The sequence below is a fragment of the Schistocerca americana genome, chromosome 3 (assembly GCF_021461395.2).
Source record: "Schistocerca americana isolate TAMUIC-IGC-003095 chromosome 3, iqSchAmer2.1, whole genome shotgun sequence".
Classification (NCBI taxonomy): domain Eukaryota; kingdom Metazoa; phylum Arthropoda; class Insecta; order Orthoptera; family Acrididae; genus Schistocerca; species Schistocerca americana.
In genome coordinates, this window is record NC_060121.1 from 425,507,658 (window position 1) to 425,530,953 (window position 23,296).

The 23,296-nt window shown below is 38.0% G+C and overlaps 1 protein-coding gene across 1 annotated transcript in view; it reads right to left on the minus strand.

The window, feature by feature from the left end:
- Window positions 1-7,254: 7,254 nt before the first annotated feature.
- LOC124607425 (glycerol-3-phosphate phosphatase) overlaps window positions 7,255-23,296 on the minus strand; it is a 39,343-nt gene continuing 23,301 nt past the window's right edge. Inside the window, exons 4-6 of the mRNA XM_047139752.1 lie at window positions 20,947-21,157; window positions 13,334-13,475; window positions 7,255-7,499 (exon numbers count right to left, since the gene is read on the minus strand). Of these exons, the coding sequence (XP_046995708.1) occupies window positions 7,316-7,499; window positions 13,334-13,475; window positions 20,947-21,157 (537 nt within the window). The 3' untranslated portion in view covers window positions 7,255-7,315. The remainder of the gene's footprint in view (window positions 7,500-13,333; window positions 13,476-20,946; window positions 21,158-23,296) is intronic.

The following is a 23,296-nucleotide window of genomic DNA, read 5'->3' on the forward strand; positions in this document are numbered from 1 at the left end:
GACTGGTTGCAGTAATTTCTGAAAACCTTTTCACACCACAGTCGCAGTGTTCCACATCCACAATGGATAAAAGTCTTATCTTGCTTTCTTTGGGATTGGAATTATTATATTCTTCTTGAAGTCTGAGGGAATTTCGCCTGTCTTATACATCTTGCTCACCAGATGGTAGAGTTTTGTCAGGACTGGCTCTCCCAAGGCCGACAGTAGTTCTAATGGAATGTTGCCTACTCCCGGGGCATTGTTTCGACCTAGGTCTTTCAGTGCTCTGTCAAACTCATCATGCAGTATCATATCTCCCATTTCATCTTCATCTACATCCTCTTTCATTTCCATAATATTGTCCTCAAGAACATTGCCCTTGTATAGACCCTCTATATACTCCTTCCACTTTTCTGCTTTCCCTTCTTTGCTTAGAACTGGGTTTCCATCTGAGCTCTTGATATTCATGCAAGTGGTTCTCTTTACTCCAAATGTATCTTTAATTTTCCTGTAGGCAGTATCTGTATTACCCCTCATGAGATAAGCCTCTACATCCTTACATTTGTCTTCTAGCCATCCCTGCTTAGCCATTTTGCACTTCCTGTCGATCTCATTTTTGAGACGTTTGTATTCCTTTTTGCCTCCTTCATTTACTGTATTTTTATATTTTCTCCTTTCATCAATTAAATTCAGTATCTCTTCTGTTACCGAAGGATTTCTACTAGTCCTCATCTTTTTACCTACTTGATCCTCTGCTGCCTTCACTATTTCATCCCTCAAAGCTACCCATTCTTCTTCTACTGTATTTCTTTCCCCCATTCCTGTCAATTGTTCCCTTATGCTCTCCCTGAAATTCTGTACAACCTCTGGTTCTTTCAGTTTATCCAGATCCCATCTCCTCAAATTCCCACCTTTTTGCAGTTTCTTCAGTTTTAATCTACAGTTGATAACCAATAGATTGTGGTCAGAGTCCACATCTGCCCATGGAAATGTCTTACAATTTAAAACCTGGTTCTCTGTCTTACCATTATAGAATCTATCTGAAACCTTCTAGTATCTCCAGGGTTCTTCCATGTATACAACCTTTCATGATTCTTGAACCAAGTGTTAGCTATTATCAAGTTATGGTACGCTCTGTGCAAAATTCTACCAGGCGGCTTCCTCTTTCACTTCTTAGCCCCAATCCATATTCACCTACTACGTTTCCTTCTCTTCCTTTTCCTACTGTTGAATTCCAGTCACCCAAGACTATTAAATTTTTGTCTCCCTTCATTACCTGAATAATTTCTTTTATCTCATCATACATTTCATCAATTTCTACATCATCTGCAGAGCTAGTTGGCATATAAACTTGTACTACTGTAGTAGGTGAGTGCTTCGTGTCTATCTTGGCCACAATAATGCTTTCAGTATGCTGTTTGTACTAGCTTACCCGCACTCCTATTTTCCTATTCATTATTAAAGCTACTCCTGCATTACCCCTATTTGATTTTGTATTTATAACCCTGTATTCACCTGAGCAAAAGTGTTGTTCCTCCTGCCACCAAACTTCACTAATTCCTAACTTTCACCTGTCCATTTCCCTTTTTAAATTTTCTAACCTACCTGCCTGATTAAGGGATCTGACATTCCACGCTCCGATCCGTAGAACGCCAGTTTTCTTTCTCCTGATAACGACGTCCCCACCCCGAGATCAGAATGGGGGACTATTTTACCTCCGGAATATTTTACCCAAGAGGACGCCATCATCATTTAATCACACAGTAAAGCTGCATGCCCTTGGGAAAAATTATGGCTGTAGTTTCCCCTTGCTTTCAGCCGTTCGCAGTACCACAACAGCAAGGTCGTTTTGGTTAGTGTTACAAGGCCAGATCAGTCAATCATCCAGACTGCTGCCCCTCTTCAGGAACCACACGTTTGTCTGGCCTCCCAACAGATACCCCTCCGTTGTGGTTGCACCTACAGCACGGCTATCTGTACGTTGAGGCATGCAAGCCTCCCCACCAACTGCAAGGTCCATGGTTCATGGGGAGGGGAGAGGGGGGGGGGGGATGAAATCTGAGAACAAATATTACTATAAAACACAAAACTCTTTTAGGATAGTCCAAATACCCTGCTTGGTAAAATAGAGGTGTGAAAAAACTTGGTAATGAGAGGGTTAAAGAAAGAAAATATGTACTACACTCATACAACTTACAGTTGGTACTGGCTTCAAAGTACCCTTGATGTGTTTGTGAAAATACATGTTGAAAATTGGTGGCAAGTATAAAACATCATCCAAAATTTAACTAAGTGCTTTCTCTGAAAATTACTTCAATCAATTAGTTCAGGAGCTCTGTAAATAGTTGTGAAAACACACTTGAACTTTCAACAACAAATAGTCCTTGGCAAACAGGGAGCATCATGATGGATACAGGTATTAGTGACTGCCACATCACTCAAGTGAGACTGAATACTGTAACATCCAAATTCACCAAAAATAAATGCAAAATAAATCTAAAAGCAAATAAAAATTTGCTTGGTGTGCACCTAAGAGACAGTCTCCATTCCTTCCAAACCAGTTATATAAGTGTAGACCAGATGTGGCTTCAATACAGAGAAGTAAAACCAATGACATTCGTGAGATTGTGAAGAACTAAGCTGGGATATTTTTACTTCCCCTCTTGTTTTGCCTCCTTAAAATTCATTTTTTCACTTTTTACTAATTACCGTTAACATAAGTGAGTGTAATCTGCATTTTCATAAAAGAGAAAGGTTGGCCCTCAGTTTTAAAGAATACAACACCAGATCTACTTTTTGGCTTAGTTTTATGTATGTAATTGACTTTCTAATTTATTTTGACTATTCCTTGTTAGTATCTTTCATTACAGGGCAAAATCAGTAATTGTTTCACAACTTAAATTCTGTTGTTGACTTATAAGCAAATATAAAATTCTGTAGTAATTATAAATACTGGTAATATTTAAGTATTTCTTTGGCCCTATCCGAAAACATGTAAGCAAAGTCAGCCCTTAATTAATTCCAAAGTAATTATCAGTTTTGTCAAAAGTATTGTTTGCATAACTATTTTTATTAATATCATGATTTAAACAAATAATTCAGCCTAATTCTTGCAGTAGAAGAAACTGTTAAAAAGAACCAACTTCTCAATGTATTCAGTTAATTTAATGAGTTAAGTTTTAATTGTAATTTATGTAAATTTAACTTCGTACAATGTGTAGTTTCAGCACCTATTATTGTGATGATATACAAGGGCCCGATTTTAGGTTCCGAGACAGTCAGTCCACGGCCAAGTTTCAAACGAGGAACCTGTATTGATTAGATCAACAACAATGCATCCACGAAATAAGTGTAACACAATTAGGCCATGTGTATAACAAGGACAGTGACTGTTATTCTTCAAGAACTGTGTGGTTACTCATTGATGTTCAATAGTAAACTATTAATAAGGCTTATCAAAAGTTAAACAATAGTGCACTGGCCATATAACTGTGTATTATTGGGGGGGGGGGGGGGGTGAACAGGGAAAGTAAAGTACTATGAAATGAAAATGTGCATCTGTTGGCTACATCATTTAAAGTAATCAGTGTTCCACTTCCACAACCCATTTTTCAGCCAATGTAGCAACGCAGTACGTTGACACCGAGGACAACAAACAAAGAAACAAAGCAGGGAAAGCCGTCACAAGATCTATACCAAATAAATTAATAAGAGGGAGAACTGATACCCCATTGTACAAAAACAGATCAGAAGACTGGCACAACAGCAACAAAACGAGCATGCCAAATTTCAAAGATTGGTGATGTTATTAGTAAAGCTTAAAATTAAATGCGGTCTTGAACATGAAACGCATTTAATAGTTTCCACTACAAAACTCTGTCTCAAAATCTGACAGAAAATTTAAAGACGTTCTGGTTTTGTGTAAAGTACACCAGCAGCTAGATGCAGCTTATAATTTCACTGAGCCGTAGCAATGGTAATGGTGATGTCACATGTGACAGTGACAGTAATGAGGAGATACTAAACATGGTTTTTTTGAAATTCCTTCACCGAAGACAGTGAAGTAAATATTCCAGAATTCAATCAAGAACAGCTCCCAACACATGTAGCTTGGATGTAGAATCCTCGAGGTAGTGAAGTAGCTTAAAACACTTAAAAAAGGCAAGTATTCTGGTCTAGATTGTATACCACTTCAGTTCATTTCAGAATGTGCTGATATAATAGCTCCGTGCTAAGCAATCATACACATCTGCTTGCTCGATGAAAGATCTGTACCTAAAGACTGGAAAATTACACAGGTCACGCAAATACTCAAGAAAGGAAATAGGAGTAATCCACCAAATTACAGATCTGTACCATTTACATCGCTTTGTAGTATGATTTTGTAAGATCTATTGTGTTTGTACATTATGAATTACCACCAAGAAAATGATCTACTGACACATAGCATGGATTCAGAAAATACTGTTCTTGTGAAACACAACTAGCTCTTTACTCAAATGAAGTAATGAGTGCTATTGACATGGGACCTCAAATTGTTTCCGTATTTCTAGATTTCCTGAAGGCCTTTAACACTGTTCCTCACAAGTGAATTATAATGAAATTGCGTGCCTACAGAGTAATCTCCATCATGCGACTGGATTCGTGATTTCCTGTCAGAAATGCCATAATTCATAGTGACAGAAGATCACTATGAGTAAACATAAGTGATATCTGGCATTTCCCAAGGAAGTGTGAGAGGCCCTCTGCTGTTCCTAAGCTACATAAATGATTTAAGAGAGAATCAGAGTGGCTATCTTATATTGTTTGCAGGTGATGCTGTCATTTGCTGTCTGGTAAAGTTATCGGAAGATCAAAACCAATTGCAAAATGTTTCAGATTTAATATCTTTATGGTGTAAAAATTGGTAATTGATTCTAAATAATGAAAAGTGTGAGGTCATCCACATGAGTACCAAAAGGAATCTGTTACATTTTGGTTACACAATAAATCACACAAATCTAAATGCCATCAATTCAAATAAATACCTGGGAATTACAATTACAAACAACATTAATTGGAACAATGACATAGATAACATTGTGAAGGCAAACCGAATAATGTGTTTTATTGGCACAAAACTTGATCCTTACCACATAGGATTAACAGAGGACATCGAAAAATTCCAGTGTAGGACGCTCGTTTTATATTACCTCGAAATACAGGAGAGTGTGTCACAGATATGATACGTGAGCTGGGGTGGCAATCATTAAAACAAAGGCATTTTTCATAGTGGTGAGGCCTTTTCATGAAGTTTCAATCATAAACATCCCCACTTGGCCCTCCTGTACCGACAGTAGCATTATTGCTATATAGCAGTGTCTATGGTCTAGCAAGTCACTGTTTGGTGATGGCTCTGTTAACAAATTACTTCTGCTGCACTTTGGCATATTTATGTCAACATACAGAGTTTTTAGTGTTCACACTGTCAAACGAACATCAACTTGGAACAGCATAACTCCATTGCTACTTGGTTTGCGCATTACCTCAGTTGCACTATTGTTCCTTTGAGCCTGATCTTTAGTGTCTATTGCAGCCATAAATTATCACTAAATTGGATTTCTCTTTTTTGCTGAACTGATATGAGTGTGTTTAGCTGCCAGGAAATCTAACCCAAACATACCTTCATAGTTTTTTTTTCTTTGTTCCTGTCATCCATATTTCTTCACCGTATTCATCTTGGTCTATCACGAAATCAATCATAACTTCTCCATAACTATGTACCTGGATGTCATTTAACCCTTTAATTGTACAGCATAACTGCCATTAGCTTTCTTCCAAGACTACATGGAACCCACATCCAAGAAATCTGATCACCTGTGTCGATTAGGAAACATATATGTTGCCCATGGTAAATCATGTTAATGAGCATACCTTTGAAACTGTCAACAGGAGAACTCACAGTAACTATAGCTTCTTGGGGGCATAAGTAGTGGTGGCTCTTCCATCCCCTGTCATTTTAACATACTCCTCTCAAAGCTCGCTGCTCTTGTCCTTATGTTGCTCTAACAGTTTCACACTGAGTCCTTCCATTCCACAGGAGAAACATTGACCCTCTCCTACAAGAAGTTTTTCTTAGTTGCATGTTCTCATGATAGCTGGTTCCCGAGTAAACTCTGAACAAATTACAATCCGGGTTGTAATTGATTTGAAATCTCCACAGCTCTTCAATAAATCAAACTATCATTTGTATTGCTTCTTCAAAGGTCTTGTAATGTATCAGTCTAACTGCCTGGCCCAATTCAACCTGCAGCCCATTGAGAAATGTATGTAATTTTTTTGCCTACCTTCAAATAACTCTGCCTTACTGTGTGGATGAGAAAAAGTTAGTAATAACTCTTCTAATGCAATCTGCAAAATGCTCAGTGGAGTCTCTATCCAAAATACACATGCTGTGGAATTTCTCCCTGTAAAACAATGTACTGTTGTGCAAGCGACTGTTTAAGTTCATTGTAGGTAGTTGCAATGACTGCAAGTGGCATCACGCATGATGAAATAGAGTGCATCATCTTGGATTTGCAGATTTCCCACATCTATTTTGTCTGAGTTGCTCTCCAGGATTCCGAAGCTGCTGCATTCTTCAGTTCATTAAAATACTTTTGAAAGATGTTTGCATCACCTCTGTGCTAGTTCAACATTTGGATGTCATACACGGACTTCTGCAAATAGTACTGACAACTGCTATACCTCTTGGAAGACTGTACATTTTCTTCCCTCTTCAGAAGTAGTGATTTGTAAAGGAGCACTGAGGACCCCATACCTGACAACATTTTATAAGAGATCTCATTTAGGATGAGCGGTAGTGGAGTGTGGGGTCATAAAAGGTGAGCAAGTGATTGATGCTAATAGCAATAGTCAAGTTAATTCAACATGACATTATTCTTACCGTGATATATACATACACAAAAGGGGTCAAGGTTTTGGCTGCCTGCCAACTAGAATATGGCACTGACGTCACTGGTGGTGACAACAACACAACAGACAGCTTTGATTCAACATGGACAGCTTTTATTTGCTACCAGCGGCCACATGTGGAATCAGATATAGTGGGAATCTGCTTGCTGAGTACTCCGAGATGAATGCTCTTGCACCTTACTTACATGAGCTCTTATTCTACATTATTTGCTGCATTATCTGTCTAGCACAATTCACATTAGTTACTCATTTACTTGCAGAATGTCATCTGTGCTAAATGGGTAAGGGAAACAATACTTGGAAAAGAAAATAATGCTAATATTGCTTTAACGTTAATTTATTGATAATAATATTTTTTTAAATTAATAACTGAACATATTGCCTACTTTGGTAATAGAGGCACAACATCAGCCAGCGTGTTTACATAATAATTGGGAACACAGCCCAAAATTTCTTTGTCATCAGACTTCTCCCATTGCTCAATGTCCACTAGGGATGACACTCCTGTGAGTACCATTAAAGTTTTGAAGCCACAGCGTGTTCCAAGAAGAATGTCTGTGTTTCCTCTGTAACAGGTTTCATAACTCAAATAATGTTTACAATGATACATTTTTTGTATAATCTAAACAACATAAAGAAATAATAGCTCTCTCTCCTTTCACATTAATGATAATGATATCATTACACACCAACAAGTTTACTTCATAAGCTTTACTTCATAAGCATTAACGAGTACTACAAGAACCCACACAATTAAATAGTTTCCCTGTGCAGCTTCGAAGATAGTCTATGATGATTTACAATTTTACATGTCCCGAAATTGTGGTGTTTTTTAAACATAAAGTGAAGTATTTTATCGCAGATGATGACACACACACTGGAGCAAAAAATATTTATCACAGATGGCAACACATGTAGTGGAGCAATATGTTTGTAAAGTGCCATAGGGCCACTCATGATTTAATTAGGTAACTTGCTTTCAGACTAAATGACAACTGGGGTTCACATCAAATTTTGAATTCCTATCAGGACTGTTATTCTTAATTCTAAAAGTTGAGAGTATTTGACTTTCATTACTCCTACATTAATTAATGAGAGTGTCATCTCAACGTTGAGCTAGGATACATTCTGACCCAACTTTCAAGGCACATCACTTTGTCAGCCTTGATGTAGGCTTAATTCCATTGCTCATATAATCCTGCTTTTTTGTGTTAATATTTTACCAATTCATTACTATACTATGATTTATTAAACAAAACTATAAGGCACAAAACTATTAGATACAAAAAGATGAATTTTACAGTCAAATGCCTCACACTTCGTATGACACAGACTTCCTTCTACCCGCAAACAAGGTGATATTAAGAAGTTCACATAATTACCAAGAAAGAAACACGCTTTGTCCCTTTAGATTATTACAGTTACAAATTACGTATTTTTTAACAAATTAATATGGATAGATGCATAACTGAAGAAAGACTGTCATTTGTCTTTATTTCCAGGCAAAAATCATAGGAATGAAAGTAGTTTACAATGAAGGAAGCTAGCCTACAAAATGCTAGCAAAGTTGACATATACCTGTAAACTGTAGCATGTGAGCGCTAAAATGTGTGAGCTTTGTATTAGTAGTTAAGATTCCAACAGTCAGTTACCTGTTAGAATGATGCTAATTCTATTCTTATGTTTCATACTTTCAACAAAATGTAGAAAGTTCAGTAAAAAAATGGTAAATTTTATGCTGTAGGTGTAGTATTTGGTGATGCACTTTTCGAGTCCTTGGAAGTGTTGCATAGGTATGATCTTTCTAAGCTAAGGGCCAAGAAGATTGATTTACCATGGAGCAAAATGCTACAATACAGTAAGTGATTCTAGTTTTCTTGCAAAAGTAGATCCACAGACATAATGATCTGTTGTCTGTGATTTCTCTTATTCTATTGCGGCAAAGTTTTTCTGGTGGTTCAGGTCACTTTGGAGCCAATTCAGAATAATGGCTGAATCACTTCATGCAGTCACCCATCAAATGACTGAATTGGTAGCCTGATAGTAGTGAGCAGCATTGCATCAAGTTCTGCCAGTAATTTTGGCAATGGCAGAGTAACTTTTGAGCCAGTCTACCTTGCTGTTTACCACATGAATACTAACAGTATTACAGGTTTCGTGCCTAAAGAGGAATAACGGTGTTATGTAGCCATTCAAAATTATAGCAGAAGACTTATAAAGTCTTTTACTTCTAGGCTCTATGTAAGTGAAGGCTATGCCTTCCCACAGTGTCTCAAAAATATGATGACCACTGATTTGCAATGTCAATGGGACAACAATGTTGTTGTGCAGAAATTGGCAAATACATGATGGGAGAATCACATTTTCTTGGGGTAGAATAAAGTATACTGCCTCAATCTTCCAATAAATAACAAGAATGTGTGTGTGTCTGATTGAAGTCAAAAGTCATCAGAACGGTTAGCTCATCACGTCATGTTGACCTGACCGTCGTCACAAAAAAAAGCTACAAAATCATCCAAATACATTACCAGACATTAAAACTGCAACCCCATGAAGATGGCATGCAACAAATGTGAAACTGCATAAGTGAACTATATATTGAGTATGCAAATGTTTTACATCTGAGCACTAACGCAGAAAGTGGGTAGAAGTAAAGTCATCAACATTCAATTTACAAGGTGTCCCTCCTATGAGTTCTCGAACACATTTTCTCTCATGTTTGGACAGATATTTGCAATGTGTAACTGGACTTAGCCCATACAAATACTTCTCATCATGTCTTTCATGCAACACCCAGTGTTGACAGAAAGCATCAGTTTGTTTCCTGTTGCAAATGAAATTACTTTGAAAGTGGAATTTCAAATGACCATTCGATACAGCAGTCCCAAATGAGTCTAATATGACACCTGCTTTATTGGTATGTATTATCAGGGGCAGTAGAACATGACAAATAACCAGTACTCCTCCAATGACAGTAACGTCCTGACTGCTACAACCACGCAACAGCGCTGTTCAGTCACTGATGTAGTACTGGTTATTCTCTACATTTTAGTCCCCCTGTTAATATACACTGATAAAACAAATATGGGACTCCTCTAATAAATGGGCCTGTAAAATTGCACTTTAAAAATAATTTTGTTTGTAACAGGAAACAAATAGATGCTTCCCACTCACATTGGGTGTTGTTTGAATGATGTGATGAATCACATTTGTTTGAGCTGACTAACTACACACTGCAAACACTAAATTGTAAATATGTGCCAAAATATCAGAGAAAATATGCCTCGCAACTCTTAGGGGGGATGCCTGGTACAAGGAAAGTAAACAGTGGGTTTCTCATTCATAATTTGGATTAGAGTGTGGATTGCTTTCGATAAGATTAAGTTTTGCCTCAGGTACGAAGAAACTTTTACTGGCATACACTGGAATTTAACAGCAGTAGGATTGTGGCCTGTAGATATGGTGCTTTATCATTTCACAATATTGCTGCTCACATGCAGGACATCAATGGCCCACACAACTGGCATTCAAGACGACAGACATATTTGCTTGGCTGTGCATGACTATACATCCACGTCAAGGACCTTGAGTCAGGAAATTGACATGTTTACTGCAACACAAGTATCCACACAGACAATATGACAATGTCTAAAGGGGCACAGTCATCTTCTGAAAGTCTGTGTATATAAGTGCAATTTTGTTAACCGTTATCCTTTGTGGTATTGCAATTTCAAGGACTAGCAATGTGTATTTTGTGGCTGTCAAGTAGAGTGTTGACCTGCATGCCATCCTCAAGCCATGTAACCAGTTCTTGTAGTGCTGATGTTGGAGGATGAGATTAAACACAAATTGAAAAGGATAGTGACATAGTGTATTACAAGTTCATCAGCAGTATGACACTCAAAACTCATCATGACATTCCCCTGTCCCTGTGGTGGCAGCAATAAAGCTATAACAAGCTGCTGACAATAAGCAGCATGCTCAATATGCCTGGCATGAAGTTACATCCCACCTACTCAATATCGACACCACTGAGCAGTCCTCAGCTTTTGCACCAAATGTCCACATCATGCCACTGTTAAAGTCAGAACTGGTAATATAAACTAATTGTAAGCTTTCTTTTTTAGGAAGATAGGAAGCTTTATTTTGAAAAACCTATTTAGTTTTCCATAAGCATCCCAAGAAAATTTTACTTTGCTATTTATTTCTTTTACTGATCGTCCAGCTGTTGTCTTAAAGTGCCCTAAATAAGAAGACACTATCAAAACGAAGTTTTAGGAAAATGACAGCACATGAAGGAGTAAGCAGTGCAGTATTGGGAACATCAGCAATATTTCTAGGTTTGGGAATATTGGAATAAATGTTGTTTTTTTTTTTTTTTTTTTTTTTTCCTTGGAATGATACATAATTTTTAATGACTTTCAAAACCTGTTGGATAAAGTTCAGTGATATAATATTTTCAAGGATTTGCAGTGCAATATTTGAAAAAATTTTCTAATACAAATGTCAAGGCAGGTCACAAAACTCTTTTTCTCTTTTCCACTGAAGCTGTAAATATTGTTGAACAGGTGTCGATACTAGTCTCTCTCTCTCTCTCTCCAGCTTGTATTAGAAAAATTAATAATAAATTAATTTTATAGAGGGACAGACAGGTCATTGTGGCATTATTATGTGCCCAAAATGGTTTCTTGATGCCATATCAATTGAGGTTTTTACTTTGGGGAACGAAGAAAAAAAATAGTGCTCCAAATATACACGATGACACTGTTGAAACCCATGGCCACATTCAGACAGAAACTTGTTCTTCACTCTCTGCGTACTGACAATAAATCATCTGTGTTGTTAGAAACTGTTACTTACCCCATATTATTTTTCTGCTACTTTTTATGTGTTGCTATATCTAATTACTGAAAACACATTGAAACAACAATGTATGAGGTTGTTATGCTGGAATAAAACATATTTTGGAAGTTTGTAGGCATGTTTGTCACTGTTTTCCCACTTGGAGGAACTGAAGTGTTTAGTTAACTTGTTAAAACAATCCATGAAATTCAATTTTACTTCAAAATTAATGAAATGTAGTGCATTATTTTAACAAATAGAAAAAGCTACACCTAGAGCTGGAATCAAACTTGTGAATTTGAGTATTCTGATGCAAAACCCTGTCCACTTCAATTACAGGCCAACAAATCAACACAGCATTGAACAATGATACATTTTGTGGATGTGATTACAATGTTGCCAAACTGCCACCCTCTGACATCCATTTTCTCTACAGTGGTCTACTTCTGTACAGCTGAATCTTAATGATTACAGGGTGCAAAAACTGGGTTTTTCTTGTGATACTGTGGAAAAAATCCATAACACTTTCATCAAAATTCATAACCATTCACTATGTGATTAAAAGTATCTGGACACCTATTAGTGGACATTAATATGGGGTGTGTCCACTCTTTGCCTTTATGATGGCTTAAACTCTGTTGGAGACACTTTCAATAAGGTGTCTGAATGTCTGTGGAGAAATGGCAGTCCATCCTTCCTAAAGAGCTGTAACCAGAGAAGGTAGCTAGTGATGTTAGACACTGGAATCCAAAGTGATGTCAAAATTCTAACTCACCCCCAAAAAAGTTTCACTGAGTTCAGATTGAGATCTTGGGCATGCCAGTCCATTTAATGAATGTGACCGTCCACAAACCACTGTCTCACAGATCTGCTGCTTCTTGATAGGGTGCACTGTCATGCCGATACAAACAGTTATCTGTGAACTGTTCCTTAACTATATGCAGCACACAATGCTCCTATATTTAGGATTTTCTTAAACACAATAAGGGGTATACACCCTAGCCATGGAAAACACCCCCCATATTGTAACACAACCTTGTAGCTACGTCTTTATTGGCACTAAACATGATGGGGTTTTCCAAGCATCACCCAAACACAAATCACTTGTTTCCAGTCATCCACTGTCCAGTGGCATCTATCTGTGCACCATATCAAGCAGTGCTTAGCATAGACTACAGAAAGGTGTGACTTATGAGGAGCTCCCCAGTGTTCAGCTGGACTCCTGGTAACACTTTGGAATTCCTTCTGCTGATTTCATATGATTTTAATGTCCCTGATGGATCTGTTACTCAGGTGATACCCAATGTCTAGTTGACGTCTGAAGTCACTTAGCTCTCCTGACCAACCATTCTGCTGTTACTGGTTCTCTACTGACAACACAATATACTCCACCTCCTTTTATATTGGTGGGTCTGCCTCTCATGACATCTTGTCAATTTTACATTACATACAAGTGTCCACACACTTTACTCAGAGAGTGTGTTATATCAACTAAACAAACCTCTGCCTCCTTTAGAACTAATGACAGATACAGGGAGTTTCGTTAAGAAGCACTTACCTGTCACCAATCATTAGCGTTCTTTGAGGATTTATGTTGTGCTTCTTGATAAGATAATCTCTGATGTAGTCTCCAGGCTTTCCAATGACTTTTGGTTTACGTCCTGCGCAGCATTCTACTGCTGCTACTATACAGCCAGCACCTACGAATTACAGCCACTTTTAATAAGGGATGCAGGTTTTTTTTTTTTCTTAATACTTATAAAACAGTTCTTTTGTCCAACTCAGTTACACTACCATAACAAAATATCTGCTAGAACTGCGATGATATACTGTAAATGCTGCAACTGAAACAACAAAGTGAACAAGGAAACCACGAAATGAGCTGAACTGATATTTAATATATCGTGCATAGAAAGAATACAAGTAAGGCACTAGCTCAGTTCTAAAGCATTGAGGGGAAAACCAGCAAAAATATTTAAATTTAATATTTTAGAGAAACCCCAGAAGAACTGAACCAATTTCACCAGACAATGATTGGAACCCTGCTCCTTTTAAATAAGCATCTGAAACCTTTAAGCATTGAGCATTTTACGCAACTTATAAAGAAAGCACAGCAGAAGACTGGTATCAGCAACACACATCCATAAATAAACTCAGAACGTATAAACTTACCCCTGCTCCAATCAACACACACAAACACTACACCACTGAGTGGACTTAGAAAGCACATATTTACTGTTAAGTACATCAAAGATAGTAATATGATTTACATCTCCTACCACTTGCATGGTTAAAGGTATACTAGGATCTTTCCTCCAGAAAGTACAGCTCTTGTAGACACAATGAACTGTACTCATACTGTCAAACAATCTTTGGAACTTCCTTCGTGACCATGACAAAGTACTTGAAATTTATAAGGGGCATTCAAAAAGAAACAAGCAGGAGGCATAATTACAGAAACCATTACCTGTATGTTGGAAGTATTGACCCTGGCTATTGAGACACTTGATACAAGGCAGTGAATGGCTGTCTCATAAAATTCCCGAGGCTGCGATGTTAACCACTTCTGCATGTACAGCTGGACGTTGTCATCCGAGATGAATCGTTTGCCCCTCCGAGCCTTTTTAAGGGGACCAAAAATGGCGTAATCACAGGGAGAGAGGTCCGGACTGTGTGGAGGGTGGCTGAGAACCTCCAATTTGAATTTATGCAGGAGTGCCACGACTGTGTTGGCCATATGAGACTTTGCATCGTCGTGAAGCAGAATGACCCCATGGGTGAGATTGCCTGGAAGTTCTGATTGAATCGCTTGACAAAGGGGTGGTCAATGTTTGTGAGTAATGCTGGGCATTCAGTGTTGTCCCATGCTGCGGAAGTGAATCAGAAGGGGGCCATGTGGGTTAAAGAAGAACATCAGCATAACCTTTCCTGCACTCATACGGATGATGACGTCCAGCTGTACGTGCAGAACTGGTTAACATCGCAGCCTCACGAACTTTATGAGACAGCCATTCACAGCCTTGTGTCATAGTACTGGTTTCTGTAGTTATGTCTCCGGCTCATTTCTTTTTGAATGCTCCTTATATTTGTCCAACTTCATATGTTGCAACCTAGCCAAGAGGTTGTACAATCAGACACAATTTCTTCCCTGCATCAAATATTGGGACCACAACACCATTCAAAATTTCTCTGTGAGAGCATAGTGCAATGGGCACTGTTGACCTGGCACATCATTTAACCTTTGCGAAGAGCAACTTCTTCCTGCATTTTCTTGTAAAACAAAGTACATAATTCTGCCCATGCAATAGGCAGATCCAACCATGTTGTCACTGATGACACTTTACAACAAATCTTTTCTGGTGACAATACACTTGACCAAAATGAAGGTCTTCAAATTCCCGCTGGTGGCAGTTGTGAAGACTTCTTATATTATAATGAAAATCTGAGCAAGTAGGGGGACATTCAGACTACTGTAATAGGACCATGAGCTTTAACATGCAACCAAAATATTGTTTGTCTTGTACAATAATCTACTTTCAAATCATGGACATTTTGCACACATTAGGGATGCAATCCAAGTTATGGCTTTGCTGCTTGTTGAAGATGTTTTGAAATGGTGGAGCACCTTTATGTCCAATTGCAAAGGCCTCTAGCTCCTTCATTAACCTATATATGCCTTTTTCGGATGTAAGTAAGTGCATTTGTTTCACCAAGATGGTAGTTCACACTACTGTCTCAGTGAAAGAATGTTGACTTGCGAGGGGAGCCCACAACATTCGGATCATAGATTTATTTTAAAAATTGCACACATTTAGTAGTTCATTAGGACAACATCCCCCATGAACCATGGACCTTGCCGTTGGTGGGGAGGCTTGCGTGCCTCAGCGATACAGATGGCCGTACCGTAGGTGCAACCACAACGGAGGGGTATCTGTTGAGAGGCCAGACAAACATGTGGTTCCTGAAGAGGGGCAGCAGCCTTTTCAGTAGTTGCAGGGGCAACAGTCTGGATGATTGCCTGATCTGGCCTTGTAACATTAACCAAAACGGCCTTGCTGTGCTGGTACTGCGAATGTCTGAAAGCAAGGGGAAACTACAGCCGTAATTTTTCCCGAGGACATGCAGCTTTACTGTATGATTAAATGATGATGGCGTCCTCTTGGGTAAAATATTCCGGAGGTAAAATAGTCCCCCATTCGGATCTCCGGGCGGGGACTACTCAAGAGGACGTCGTAATCAGGAGAAAGAAAACTGGCATTCTACGGATCAGAGCGTGGAATGTCAGATCCCTTAATCGGGCAGGTAGGTTAGAAAATTTAAAAAGGGAAATGGATAGGTTAAAGTTAGATATAGTGGGAATTAGTGAATTTCGGTGGCAGGAGGAACAAGACTTTTGGTCGGTGATTACAGGGTTATAAATACAAAATCAAATAAGGGTAATGCAGGAGTAGGTTTAATAATGAATAAAAAAATAGGAGTGCGGGTTAGCTACTACAAATAGCATAGTGAACGCATTATTGTGGCCAAGATAGACACAAAGCCCATGCCTACTACAGTAGTACAAGTTTATATGCCAACCAGCTCTGCAGATGATGAAGAAATTGATGAAATGTATGACGAGATAAAAGAAATTATTCAGGTAGTGACGGGAGACGAAAATTTAATAGTCATGGGAGACTGGGATTCGTCAGTAGGAAGAGGGAGAGAAGGAAACACAGTAGGTGAATATGGATTGGGAGGAAGAAATGAAAGAGGAAGCCGCCTTGTAGAATTTTGCACAGAGCATAACTTAATCATAGCTAACACTTGGTTCAAGAATCATGAAAGAAGGTTGTATACCTGGAAGAATCCTGTTGCTCTTATATCCTCCTTTCAAGACACGGTCCATTCCGTTCAACTGCTCTTCCAAGTCCTTTGCTGTCTCTGACAGAATTACAATGTCATCGGCAAACCTCAAAGTTTTTACTTCTTCTCCATGAATTTTAATACCTACTCCGAATTTTTCTTTTGTTTCCTTTACTGCTTGCTCAATATACAGATTGAATAACATCGGGGAGAGGCTACAACCCTGTCTCACTCCTTTCCCAACCACTGCTTCCCTTTCATGCCCCTCGACTCTTATAACTGCCATCTGGTTTCTGTACAAATTGTAAATAGCCTTTCGCTCCCTGTATTTTACCCCTGCCACCTTCAGAATTTGAAAGAGTATTCCAGTTAACATTGTCAAAAGCTTTCTCTAAGTCTACAAATGCTAGAAACGTAGGTTTGCCTTTTCTTAATCTTTCTTCTAAGATAAGTCGTAAGGTTAGTATTGCCTCACGTGTTCCAACATTTCTACGGAATCCAAACTGATCCTCCCCGAGGTCCGCTTCTACCAGTTTTTCCATTCATCTACTCCCGGGGCCTTGTTTCGACTCAGGTCTTTCAGTGCTCTGTCAAACTCTTCACGCAGTATCTTATCTCCCATTTCATCTTCATCTACATCCTCTTCCATTTCCATAATATTGTCCTCAAGTACATCGCCCTTGTATAAACCCTCTATATACTCCTTCCACCTTTCTGCCTTCCTTTCTTTGCTTAGAACTGGGTTGCCATCTGAGCTCTTGATATTCATACAAGTGGTTCTCTTCTCTCCAAAGGCCTCTTTAATTTTCCTGTAGGCAGTATCTACCTTACCCCTAGTGAGACAAGCCTCTACATCCTTACATTTGTACTCTAGCCATCCCTGCTTAGCCATTTTGCACTTCCTGTTAATCTCATTTTTGAGACGTTTGTATTCCTTTTTGCCTGCTTCATTTACTGCATTTTTATATTTTCTCCTTTCATCAATTAAATTCAATATTTCTTCTGTTACCCAAGGATTTCTATTAGCCCTCGTCTTTTTACCTACTTGATCCTCTGCTGCCTTCACTACTTCATCCCTCAGAACGACCCATTCTTCTTCTACTGTATTTCTTTCCCCCATTCCTGTCAATTGTTCCCTTATGCTCTCCCTGAAACTCTCTACAACCTCTGGTTCTTTCAGTTTATCCAAGTCCCATCTCCTTAAATTCCCGCCTTTTTGCAGTTTCTTCAGTTTCAATCTGCAGTTCATAACCAATAGATTGTGGTCAGAATCCACTTCTGCCCCTGGAAATGTCTTACAATTTAAAACCTGGTTCCTAAATCTCTGTCTTACCATTATGTAATCTATCTGATACCTTTTCGTATCTCCAGGATTCTTCCAGGTATACAACCTTCTTTCATGATTCTTGAACCAAGTGTTAGCTATGATTAAGTTATGCTCTGTGCAAAATTCTACCAGGCGGCTTCCTCTTTCATTCCTGAGGACATATAGAACCAAATTTACATAATTTATAAACTGATGAGGCACATAACTTTTCTTCCGTAGGCTAAGCAACAATTGTACAGAAAGGAGGAGCCTCTGGTCACAAATTTAAAATCAAATAAATCTGCCAAATTATGAAAACAGTGGTTCCCATACATAAAAGAAGCGGAAATAGCTATTTCTATAGATCTCAATTGACATACAGCAATAGAGTGACTAGCAAATAATGTAAATAAAGCTGTTACAAGAATGAATATATTATTCAATTTTATTTTGTTGGTGTCAGTGATATTATATTACAATATGTTTATATGTTCCCTTACTACACTTTATCCACTATTCAGCTTAGTATTATATTTGAAATTTTACAAATTACAGATTTTTAACGTAATTTTTTTTTGGTTAATAGTACAAAATATATTTTGGAGCGGTTTTTTCTCTTTGTAGTCATCTTTTAGCTTTACAGCACTTTGTTGCTAATCACATTTTGCACACAAGATTCCTATTCTATGTGCACATTTTCTATACTTTTATAGAGGTCACTGATGGTACTGTTTCTGCAGAGACCTATATGGCACTTCTTTCTCAGCTTTTGTGCCCCAACTTCATGTTCTGCCAGCTGTGCTCCCACAATGTTTCTTCCTTGAAGTATTTCCTTTCTACCAAAAGCTCTGTAACTGTGCCGCTTACCTCATCCAAGATGTCATTTGATCGATCATTAAATCTTTACTTTGCCCTGTCACACACAGTAACAACTTCTTTGTTTGCTTTCACTTCATGATGCAAAGTGCTTAGAAGAATAAAACTTTTGTTTTCTTTCCATGATGTACAGGCAAGGTGCAGTCCCTGTTGCCCATCAGTGACAGGACACTGGTGAAATATATTTTGGTGCTGCACTTCTTCACCTCATCAGAGTTCTTCAGAGGTCTTTTAACAGACCTGGTTTACTGTCTTCCTTCTCCTGTATCTTGTTAGCTGGATGACGAGACATAAAGAAGTTGTCTATCATCACATTTCTTCCTTGGTTTAGACAAGGCTCTATCTGGTGTAGGAGAATTTCCTCTCCTACAGGGTGAATTCCAGGATCCGTGTTCTTACTGAGGTATGGGAATCACTTCATACACACTTAGCCTCTATCTCAACAACAATTCAGAAACTGACACAACTCTTCTCTGGGTTACTGGGAACGAATTGGGTGAACCTGTATTATTTTTTACATTTCAAACATCAAACTTATTGGTAAACAGGTGTCAACTAATTTTAATTTTTCATTGAAACTTAACTAAGCATTGGTGCCATGTTGTTGTGTTATTCAGTGTAGCTGACAATTCATTTTTAGTGTATTTATCACAAAACAATATTGTATAGTACAGTATCCAGAACAGAAATGAAGGAGGGATCATTTTGACCCTTTCTGCACTTTTAGTGTCAACTTCTTAGATATACAAGTTCTTAAGAATTTAAATTTGTGAAATGTATATCCTGGAGCTTCTTAAACAATTTATTTCTACCATTTTCAGAACACACATAATTAAAGTCTAAGAGAACAGTTAACACGCTTTGCTTATTTTTTTCAGTTATAATAATTAATAATATACATGTGGCTCAATGGTCTAGTGCAATTGTTTGAGTTGGACACCACTTCAGCAACTTGTGTGTCCCTTAACTACCCCAATTATCCAACTGTGAAAGGTAATCTACACTTTGAAGTGGAATCCAAACCATATAATATATGTCATTTTTGGTGGATCCTCATATCATTGAGGGGTGATGGTTAGTTTAAAAAAAGACACACACTGAAAAATCCATGGACTGACCGGGATTCAATCCCAAATTTCTTATTTTCCAGGCACGTGCTTTACCATTAGACCACCAGGTCCAACTATGATGTGCTATGGAGTTATAATTTAGTATAATTCATCTTCAAGAAAGGAAGCTTTCATTCCCAATAAAAATAATTTATGGTGCTTGCTCAAGATCACTAAGAGCTATGTTTAACTAGTTAGGTATTTTAACTGGAATATATCTGTATGTAATGTCTCATACAATTTGTTATGAACAATCCATCACAAATGAAAACAAACAGTGATCGCTACAGCTAAAATAAGAGAAGAAAAATGGAATAATTGAATCTCAGATACTGGGAAATATGTTATTCTGAAAAATCTTTGCTCACTTACCTAATGGCATAAAATGCCTCACAGGTAACACAGCAAAATTCCATAACAAGCATTAAGTTATGTTACACAATAGATAAACTGACTCACGCCACTTCAATACAATATATCATTCAAATAGCCCACATACAATTAAACCAAATCAATTCTGCTCATTCAAGAGTAAGGAGCAGAAAAGTAATATTGGGGTGGAAAAACTGAAACATGAACAAATGATTGCAACATCAATAACAAGAGATAGTTTAATTTTTGGATGGAGATGATCATTTTACAAAGCCTCTTAAGGAATGAATGAAGATCTATTGTTACATAAGGAGGAAAGAGCGAAAAGTATTTATTAAGAATGCTGAATGCACTAAAAAGCAAGGGGAACACAGGGTACAGTAACTAGTCCATGATACAAGCAAGTAGTAAATGACAGTTAGCAGTAACATTACTTCACTGATACGTGGGTAAGAAATATTGATGATTTATTTTTAAGAGTTTCTAAAGCAATCTTAATCTTTAGTAAAATATTGTTTAAACTGTCACAGAACTTAATGATATTCTAATAAGTTATGCTGAAAATCACAAAATATAGAATTCATTTGAACACTTGCGAGACGAGAAATTGAGTAATGTCAAGCATAATATATTTTTTTTAGTTATAAGATATGAGAGACCAACCTGGTATTACTATATTGCTTTTTGAAGGAAATTGCTGATCTGTATTTGTAGCTAGAAAAAGACAGTCTGGATTTTTGAGATATGAGCCTGCTTTTAGTATTTTGGGATAGCTGATCTGTTCATCAAATCCTACAATTACAGCTCCTATTTCTGGATCCAGCTTTGTTTTGGAGCTAACTAGTGTTCCCATATCACACACCATAGGATCAGGCTGCAAAGCACAGATTTAGTCACATATGTATAAAATGAAAAAAACAAAGAGATATAGACACACATCTTTAGTGTTCGTGGAATCAAAAACTTTCACAATATTAAAGTCTTTCCTATGTTGTTGCTCAAGAACTGCCTGGAAAGTCTACTTTTATTGACAGATCTTTTGATTGGGAACATTTGTGAAATTAATTTCACTGAGACTGAAGACAGATCTTCCGCACAAATATTTAATAGATAAAATATAAATATGTTAGTCAGAAAAAACTGTTAATGACAATGAAACTGGAAAGACTGATGAAAACTTATAGACATTAAGAAATATAAGTCATTCTTGGAGTTTACTCAACATTTATCCTTTGCTGCCCACCGATCCCACTAACAAGCGAAACCCAAAGAAGGTGACACCATATCATAAGGCCTCAGAAGCATCTGGCTCAGTCCTAGTTGCAGGTATGAATCAAGAAGTGATTTTGAACATTACTTAAAGTAACAAATCATGGGATTGTAAATGAGCAGTTAGGGCAGTATTACAATCACAACAAGGGAAAGAGCTCAAATTCAATTTCTTAACTGCAACAACATTTACAAAAGCAATACAAACTGAATATTAAACACTGAAACTGAGAAGAAAGAGTAAAGTTCACAAGCTATCAAGCACCAATTACAAGTTATAAAAATTTAATTAATGAAGATGCTATAAAGTTGTGATAAGTGCAAGAGAGAAGTGCTAGCAATGAGGGGCAACAGTGGAGCACGATGACACTTTACTTAGCCTCTAGTTCATAGAAGTCCAATGTGTTGTGCCGATGGAGGGTGCTGGTTGTCCACAAGCTCTTCTGCGATGAACACAGATACTACTTGTCGACCGCTCCAGGATATCGACAAAAGTATGGTTGAGTGAACCTGCTGGATTCCATTTAAACTACTTGATCCCAGCAAGAAAACAGCAGATTCACTGCCACCCTAATGTCCATACCCACAATTAGCTACCTCTTTCTTACCAGTGAGTCCTGAGGGAGCTCTACAGATCTGTTAGATTGCCATTACCTGGCTGGTCCTAACCCCAACTACCTCCCAGGAATGGCATATGCCTGAACTCCTTGTGTTCTCCTTAAAACCAATGAGCTTCTCACACAGTCACCACCCTCTCAGTGGCCATCAATAATTACACTTTGAACACATTGGCTTAAAATTAATCTGTCCCAAACCCACTCATGTGCAGTGGGAATAGTGTTAAGTAATTTCTGTCTCACTCTCGTCGTGGACAAACAGAAAATCTGCATGCAGGATTATTAAAAATTCTTATTTCTAGCTGACTTCCCTGTTGTTGTTGTTGTTGTGGTCTTCAGTCCTGAGACTGGCTTGATGCAGCTTTCCATGCTACTCTATCCTGTGCAAGCTTTTTCATCTCCCAGTACCTACTGCAACCTACATCCTTCTGAATCTGCTTAGTGTATTCATCTCTTGGTCTCCCTCTACGATTTTTACCCTCCACGCTGCCCTCCAATACTAAATTGGTGATCCCTTGATGCCTCAGAGCATGTCCTACCAACCGATCCCTTCTTCTGGTCAAGTTGTGCCACAAACTTCTCTTCTCCCCAATCCTATTCAATACTTCCTCATTAGTTATGTGATCTACCCATCTAATCTTCAGCATTCTTCTGTAGCACCACATTTCAAAAGCTTCTATTCTCTTCTTGTCCAAACTATTTATCGTCCATGTTTCACTTCCATACATGGCTACACTCCATACGAATACTCTGAGAAATGACTTCCTGACACTTATATCAATACTGGATGTTAACAAATTTCTCTTCTTCAGAAACGCTTTCCTTGCCATTGCCAGCCTACATTTTATATCCTCTCTACTTCGACCATCATCAGTTATTTTGGTCCCCAAATAGCAAAACTCCTTTACTACTTTAAGTGCCTCATTTCCTAATCTAATTCCCTCAGCATCACCCGACTTAATTAGACTACATTCCATTATCCTTGTTTTGCTTTTGTTGATGTTCATCTTATATCCTCCTTTCAAGACACTGTCCATTCCATTCAACTGCTCTTCCAAGTCCTTTGCTGTCTCTGACAGAATTACAATGTCATCGGCGAACCTCAAAGTTTTTATTTCTTCTCCCTG